Source organism: Orycteropus afer, unplaced genomic scaffold (assembly GCF_000298275.1).
Source record: "Orycteropus afer afer isolate SDZICR_OR568_19922 unplaced genomic scaffold, OryAfe1.0 scaffold00031, whole genome shotgun sequence".
NCBI classification, from domain to species: Eukaryota; Metazoa; Chordata; class Mammalia; order Tubulidentata; family Orycteropodidae; genus Orycteropus; species Orycteropus afer.
Window position 1 is genome coordinate 88,425 of NW_006921618.1, and position 8,324 is coordinate 96,748.

General features: G+C 45.9%; 1 protein-coding gene across 1 annotated transcript in view; it reads left to right on the top strand.

Moving 5' to 3' along the window:
* Positions 1-6,704, top strand: part of SZRD1 (SUZ RNA binding domain containing 1) — a 40,926-nt gene extending 34,222 nt beyond the window's left edge. Inside the window, exons 2-4 of the mRNA XM_042780262.1 lie at positions 3,138-3,187; positions 5,181-5,432; positions 6,602-6,704. Coding sequence (XP_042636196.1) covers positions 3,138-3,187; positions 5,181-5,432; positions 6,602-6,704 — 405 coding nt within the window. The remainder of the gene's footprint in view (positions 1-3,137; positions 3,188-5,180; positions 5,433-6,601) is intronic.
* The last annotated feature ends 1,620 nt before the right edge of the window (positions 6,705-8,324 follow it).

Sequence of the window (8,324 nt, forward strand, 5' to 3'; positions counted from 1 at the left end):
AGATCGGATGGTGTACCAGTCGTGGGGACTGATTGTTTCCATTAATTTTGGTTTTCTGCTTTCTTCTTTGCTCTTGACGAGGAGAGACCCATCATTACATCTAGATGGCAGCTTGCTAGCTTTTAAGATCCCAGTCGCTACTCACGAAAGTAGGAGGTGGAACAATGTTTTGTATAGTATGTTATGTTTAATTTTCTTTATGTTGAGGTATAAACCATACTGAAAGCTGTAGTCTTTGATCTTCAGTGGTAAGTGCTTCAAGTCCTCTTTGCTTTCTGCAAGCAAGGTTATCTCATCTGCATATGGCAGGTTGTTAATGAGTCTTCTTCCAATCATGATGTTGCATTCTTCTTTATATAGTCTGGCTTCTCGGATTATTAAAATAGTATGGAAAGCATACAACCCTGGCACATAACTTTCCTGATTTTCAACCACATAGTATCCCCTTACCCTGTTTGAACAACTACTCTGTCCATGTACAGGTTCCACATGAGCACAATTAAGTGTTCTGGAATTCCCATTCTTTGCTATGTTATCCATAATTTTTATGCTCCACATGGGTGAATGCTTTTCCATAGTCAATAAAAAAAGCAGGTACCATCTTTCTGGTATTCTCTGCTTTCAGCCAAGATCCATCTGACATCAGAAATTGCATCCCTTGTTCTATGTCTTCTTGAATCCATCTTGAATTTCTGGCAATTCTCTGTCAATGTACTGCTGCAACTGTTTTTTAATTATCTTCAGTAAAATTTTACTTGCATGTGATATGAATGATACTGTTCGATAATTTCCACATTCCATTGGATCACCTTTCTTTGGAATGGGCACAAATAATGGATCAGTAGTATTATATAATATGTCAAATATGCCGGTCATGTTCTAGTTAGGGATAGAGACATAATTACTCAAACATGGCCTGTAGTGTCTCTTTGAAGGCCTTTTCTCCACCTAGGCTCTATTTGCTGGGCCTAGACAGAGATTCCCTGTCTTCCCTAAAGCCCTAGAGAAAGAGGATGCAGTATGCTCTTTTGAGAGGAAACTTGGATGGGACCTCTCAAATTCAGCTAGTGTGAGTTTTTTGTTTATTGGCTACCCAGCCCCACCAGAGACTTGCTGGTATCTTCAGAATACAGTGTACTCTGTTTGCCTAAATTTATTTTGGGTCTTTCATGAAAACAAAATTTAAACACAACTCATTGCCAGTCAGAATGAGTGTGTCATCCGGTTTTAGGAGTCACAAGGGCACAGAAAGGTGGGGATGTGAAAGTTGGGGAAAACATATTTCAGGAAATACTAACCACTAGAAAGCTGGCATAGCTTTACTAATACTAACTAGTAGTTTTGTTTGTTTATTTTTCACTTTTTATTATAGTTGGGGTGAAAGTTTACAGAGCAAATTAATTCTCCATTCAACAATTTATGCACATTCTGTTTCATGACATTGGTCGAAATCCCCTCAATGTAACAGCACTCTTCCTCTTCCTCTCTGGGTCCCTTGTTTCCATTCATCTTTCTTTCCTGGCCCTTCCTGCCTTCTGAGCTTTGGTTTTGGGGAAATGCTGCCCTTTTGGTCTTGTATGTTTTAAACAGTGGATTTTAAGGCAAAAAAGATTATTTCATACTAAACTAATTTACTAGAAAGAATAATTCTTGACTCTTTCAGTAGTACATGAAACAAAATCATGAGTAAGAAGTTAGAAGATTTAAACAATATCAGCTTGAACTAATGTGTAGCTACAGAACCCAGTACTCATCAGTTGTAGAATAGTTGCCAGCACATACTTGTCACACTTGGCTGTGAGGCAGATCTCAGCAAATTTAAAATTTAAAATTCTTATTATTTACCAAGGTCTTAACATTTTGTGAATAATGTACCCCTTCAAAAATCCCATCTACTTGGTAAATCAGGATTTCTCAACCTCAGCACTGTTGACATTTTCGGCTAGATAATTCTTTGTTTAGCAGGTGGAGAGACTATTCTGTGTGTTATAGGATGTTTAGAAGCATCTTAGGCCAGTAGCACCCCACAACCACCAGTTGTGAGAACCAAAACTGTTTCTAGACTTTGCCAAATATCCCCTGGGAGGCACAATCATTCCCCACCCCTGTTAAGAACCACTGTTAAAGATTCCTGTAGACACACACGTAATTGTGCATTTAGCTTAGGTTGTCTTGTCTTCACTGAGGATAGTTGAAGGAGTGGGACGTTTTCTAAGGAAAATCAGTGAGACAGCCAGGGAATCTGGAGGTTTGATCTTTGCTCTGTGCATAGCTTGCCATGGTCCTGTGTATGGACTCTTGTACCTAAGTGTGTGGAGGCATGGAGTTGCTGAGGGGCTGAAGGTCTGAGGGCTTAGGCTGCCTAGATAGTCCCTCAAACGTTAGCCTTCTGCTTAATTCTAGGCCATTTGTTGCTTGCTAGTAACAGGGAGTTCAAGTCCACAATAGTGAAGAAATAAATTATAAAACAATTGATAAATCTGAATACAAAGGATTGTAAAAAGAAGGCTTATCTCTGAGAAGCAGGCGATTATCTGTGCTTCACAGAGAAGCTGGTCAATGTCCAAGCTGGGTTTTGAAGGATAAAGGGAAGTTTGCAAAGGAGGAGAAGGACCTTGCAGGCAGTGGAACAGCACACTGGGTTGTGGGGTTAGTAACAGCTCAGTATCGCTATAGTGTAAAACAGGAAGCAGAAGATAAAAGACAGAAGGTGTGGATGAAGCCATTTTCAGGAGCTTGGATTTGATCCTGCAAGCAACTGAAGAGTTTTAAGCAGGGAAGTGACATGATCAGATTTGTGTTTAGAAAGTTGATTTAAGTGGCTCTTGAAGGACAGTTTGAAAGGGAGAAATTGGAGGCGAAGAGACTAGTTAGAAGCTCTGCCAAGAACCCACATAGATGGTGAGGTCTAAAGTGATTGCTGTAGTCGTGGGGATGGAAGAGAGACAAACCCTCAGAGGGAGTCAGGTCTCCAATTTAGTATCCGTAAAGGAAGGTCCATATCGTTACCTAAAAAGACACAGTCATGTTCCTGACCAGAGAGAGAACACTGCCCTTAGCTCTGAAAATAAAGACGTAAGCTTTTATTTGAGAGAGATTTTTTTTTTCCGCTTTTTATATACATTTTTTTCCTCTAGGAAATAGACAGACGGTTGGAAAAAAAACTGAAGATCACACAAAAGGAGAGGTAAGGCTGCTTTGTGGTCTGAGGGCTTGTGCTCTCTGCCATTGGAGAGCTGGGCAGGCAGTGGTGTTCTCCAGCTGGTCCCAGGTTTAGCAGGTCATGCTACTGGGCAGCAAACCCAGGAGGAGGAGAGCAGAATGAGGTGGCTGGAGGCTTTAGGAGTGAGACTGAGGTGTTGCACTTGCCTTCTTCCTTAGTGGGTTTGTAGTGGTTTGATGGAAAGTGGGGAGGTGACAAGTCAGAAATTTGGGTTTTAGGCCTGGCTCAACATTTGACCGCTAACCAGAAGGCTGGTAGTTCAAACCTACCAGCCACTCCTTAGAAGGAAGATTGGGCAATCTACTGCCGTAGAGATACTGCCTTGGAAACCCAAGGAGGGGTCGCTATGAGTTGAATCGACTCGACGGCAGCGAGTTTAGTTTTTTGTTTTTTTGTTTTTTTGAGTTTTCAGCTCTTAATTGTTCAGAGGTTTGGGGCAAGTTGTTTCCTCCTCTGGACCTTAATTTCTTTCTCTGTGACATAGGATGTTGGACGAATAATTTCTCTGGGCTTTCCATGACTTGGTGGCTTAGGGTATTAGGGGGTATCTCGAAAGAAAAGATATTCTTGAAACACCTTTAAGGATAGCTTTTGTTACCCACTCAGACAGGGGAGGAAGTGGGTTTCCAGAGCAGGTGAAAGTTGACCTCAGGAGTTTGTCTTTGGGCTCAGGTAACCTGTCTGGCTTCCCACAGGCACAAGCAGGAGGAAGAAGGGGGATAGAGTCTCTCTGGATTTTCTTAATGGGCTGCACAGTCATCTCCCAGGGAACTCTGGGATGCCCTGCTTGCCTGCTAGCTTTCCTGGCTCCCTGCCTCTTTGCTCAGCTTGCTGGCTCCTTGTCTGTCTGCTCATCTCAGCAATGACACTAACTCTTGATTACAGTCCATTTTTCCATGCCATCCCTGACCTGCCCAGGACGTGTTCCAGCTTACCCTGGCAGCAGCTGAGTTCCTCCAGTCTCCGCCCCTCCTGACAACAAGGCTCTGTAGACAAGCCCCTTTGGGTCTATTTGTTTTAGAAGAGAAGCTGGTTGACAGTTCTGGGGAGGGTCTCTGTCGCTGTTGTGGGCTGGTCATTCCCATCTGGGTCCCATTCTCTTCCTGTGGCTCTTCTTCCTCCCCTTCCTGTGTTCATCCCTCTTTGTTTTGGTAGACACTGGATTTTTTTTTTAATTCCACCTCTACTGATGAGCACATCATCAGCCTTGGGCAGTGCTTTCCTATTGAGTATTGCCAAGCACTGTCTCCAGGATTGTCCTTCATCCTAGCCCCGTCGCTGTCAAACTGGCCAGAGAGCCTTGATGAGGGAGGTGTCTACTCATGAGCTCTTTGGAAGAGGTGATGCCATTGTCTGGCGTGGCTTGTCTCTGGGAGACATAGGCCTCATTTGCACCAGAAGGCTGAGTCAATTTGGTAAATCCTGTCTTCATGCCAGGCTGATACGGCCTAGCAGGCGCTTTTATAGTGTGAAATTGGTTTGAGCACATGTGGTAGAAGATGTTGATTGGGGGCGAGCACTTTGCTGACACCCTGAACTTTGGGTCTCCCACCTCACCAGCCTGTTACATTGTGGTGTGTGTAAAGAAGCTCAGGTTTTAACTTGAAGTCGTTGGCTTCTGGACATGAAATGTTTTGCCACAGGACCAAACAGTGGTTGCCATGACTGTCATGATCATGGGGATAGAAGGCCCAGAATGAGTGGTATTCACCCCCTTTGTCAGGGGTAGATCTGAGGAGCAGTTCCTGTGGACTGCTTGAGCTTGTGGCATGTTTGCTCATTTGAGAAACCCTTGATAGTGGGAGTTTTGATGTGTCTGGTCAGAGGCCAGAGAATGACAAATAGAATTAGGAAGGGGAGGGAGAGGAAAGTGATGAAGGGTGGATATGGGACATGGAAGGGCCCTTGTTAATCAAGGAACAGGATTTATGAAGCTGTGTTTGCTCTTTGTCAGCAGGAAATCCAAATCTCCTCCCAGAGTGCCCATTGTGATTCAGGACGATAGCCTTCCCACGGGGCCCCCTCCACAGATCCGCATCCTCAAGAGGCCCACCAGCAATGGTGTGGTCAGCAGCCCTAACTCCACCAGCAGGCCAGCCCTTCCAGTCAAGTCCCTAGCCCAGCGGGAGGCAGAGTACGCCGAGGCACGGAAACGAATCCTGGGTAGCGCCAGCCCCGAGGAGGAGCAAGAGAAACCCATCCTTGACAGGTGAGTGTAGCTGGAAGGGCTGATCAGAGACCATTCCACTCTGCAGGAGGAGAGCAGCCAGTCTTTGTGGAGAGTAAAGCAGGCTAGGTCAGAACTGGAACCATCACAGCTTCACCTGCCAATCCTACCTAGCCTGGTTGGACTGGTTAATTGTTTTACTGCATTGTCTTAGGAGCCAAGGAGTTTCCAAGCGCCCTGGAGGGTGCTTTGAGGAGGTCAAGATTTGCTGGCATGCTGCTTCTGCATGTTAAAGGCCTGGGCTCTGGAGTCAGAATCAGTCAGGAGGTTTGAGTTCATCTCTGTCACCAGCTACTTGACCTCTCTTTGCCTTAGTTGCCTAATCTTAATATAGGGATAAAGTTAGTACCTGTCTCACCAAGTTGTTGTGAGAGCAAATGAGTAAATGAGCATAGTATACTGAGAACCCTGCCTGGCATGATGAGAGTCTCAGTAAGTGTTTAGAACTTGTTCTCTTCCTGGTCTCACAGTATCACTGTGATGTTTTTTGTGGTTTTGCTAAATTCTTTTTGACTTGACTGTTTTCTTTCTAGTTCTAGAGGTTGCATTATGTGAGTCTGTCACTCTTGGTAAAACACAACCTCCTTCTAACTTTGAAGGGCCTCTGTGGCTTGGGATTCTGGGACTTGGAGAACTAATCTGTATACCTTCTTTCTATACTTTAATTTGATAAACATTCATGATCTCTCTAAGCTTCCATCTTTCTGGAGTGCAAAAAGTCCTTTCCTTTAGTCTTCCATAGTAATATGAGTCAACCATTAACCACATGGTTTGGAAAGAATCAAAAGGACAGAAGCAGCAGGTACCATGTCACTCTGCTGAGCTCTTGGTTAAGGATCTTAACCCTGTCCTGACACTTAGGAGAATCTGTACCATAAGGTTCTGTAGCAGATACGCTGTCCATGGTCACTACCTCTGGAGGCAGGAATGCTACAGCTTCTAGAGGTGGACATGGACCATCATTCCCCCCTGTCTACAGAGACCTCTCCTCTTGGAGATGCCCTTTGCTTGCCAAAGCAGCAGATTGAGGGAACCGGAGTTGCCTAGTAGTCCCATGGCTTCTGCCTCAGCTGTGAGGGTAGTTGGTTTTAAGGTTTGGGGACATCTTTTATATCCTTTTTCAGGCCTTCTTCCCTTCTTCTTCCCTTCAGGCCAACCAGGATCTCCCAGCCCGAAGACAGCAGGCAGCCCAACAATGTGATCAGACAGCCCCTGGGCCCTGATGGGTCACAAGGCTTCAAACAGCGCAGATAAACGTGAGCGACAAAGGATGCTGCCGCTGCTGCCATCACCGCCTCCTGGGTCGTCTGCTGCGGGTCGCACTGCCTTGGCAGACAGCTGGACTTGAGCAGAGGGAACGACCTGACTTTAATTGCACTGTGATCCCCCTTGCTCCGCCCACTGTGACCTTGAACCCCATGCACTGTGACCTCCCCCCTTGCTCCCTTCCCACTGTGATTGGCATGTCAACAAGGGCTGTCCCGAGTCAATGGAATGGGAAAGGGTGAGGGCTAGGGGAGAGTTGGGGGGACCCACCAAGGACTCAGAGTCGAGTCAGACAGTGCCACTTGGGGTAAAGCCAGTGCCAGCAATAAGAGTTTATCATGCTCATTAATTTGGGATTTCAAAACACAAATGAGAACCTTCCCCCCAAGTGCATGTCTTCATCATTTAAAAAGCAAGTTCCATTTGAAACTCTCCTTTCTTCCCTCCCCTCTCATTTTTGTTTATACAATATCTGATTTGCAAGAAAAAGAGCATGGAGGGTTTTAGAAGTTTAATGAATTTTTAATTGAGAAAAGGTAGTTTGGTAGTCTACTTAAAAATGTTTCTGGGAAATTCACTAGAAACATTAACCAATAGGATTTGGTGAGCTTAGCTTCTGTATTCCTGCTGCCGCCCAGAAAAGGGGCAGGGCCCCACAGCCCCCAGGACAGATGAGTTACCCCATGCCTATACCTTCCTCCCCATAGCTAAGTCCCAGGGTATCTTGGCCTGCCTGGAGACTGGGCTAGCTCATAGAGCTTGGGGAGAGTGTCAACCCCACCTCTAGTATTTTGGGAGATGGAGGAAGTGAACAGACTTCCCTTTCTCATACCCCTCAGGGTGGTTCACTACCAGCCAGGCTTGCTACTTCCAGAGGAGAGCCCAGTGTCAGAGAGTGATGTTCTGAACTGCTGGGCTTGGAAGTAAAGGATGTGAGACTTGCTCAGTATTTTGCTGTCGGCACAAGGAAAACCAGAGTCTGGCTCCAGAACTCTGAGTCTTCTGCCTAGTGAGGCCAGAAGGTGGGTAGATCTTCCTCTTTCAGCAAGGCTTGAACCCTCCAGGGTCTGCAGTGCTCCATCTTTGTTGGATGGCACTGGCTCAGTAACTATACCTGGTGCACTTCCTTTTTGAAATCAGTACCTTGGGAACAAACCATTCTAAATAAAGTTGGGAAAGGAAGAGCTTTGTATTGCAAAGATCAGTGATGGTAGACTGGTTCCCAGAGGCCTAGGCTACCCTTCACCTTTTTTTCCAGAGCAAGGGCCTGGAATGAAGGCAGTTTCCTCCATTCCTGGAGCCTGGAGATTTGCTTTGCCCTTGATGTGGAAGAGCCTAAGAGGACAGCTGCCCAGAGCAGCTGTGTGTGTGTTTGCTGTCTGGCTCCTCTCCGGCTGTCTGGCCTCTTTCATTGCACTGCGCCTTATCCCTCAGCCAGCCAGGCGGCCTCCTCACTCCCGACCAGCAGCAGGTGGGTTCTGGAATGTTTGGTGTGACATTTTGCGATTAGAGCAGCTTGTGGTCACGGCCAAGATGGTAAGCAGGCTCACTCTACCTTTGGTTGTCCTGTGGGAGCGGCAGGCCAGGCCCAGCTGACCATGTCCCACC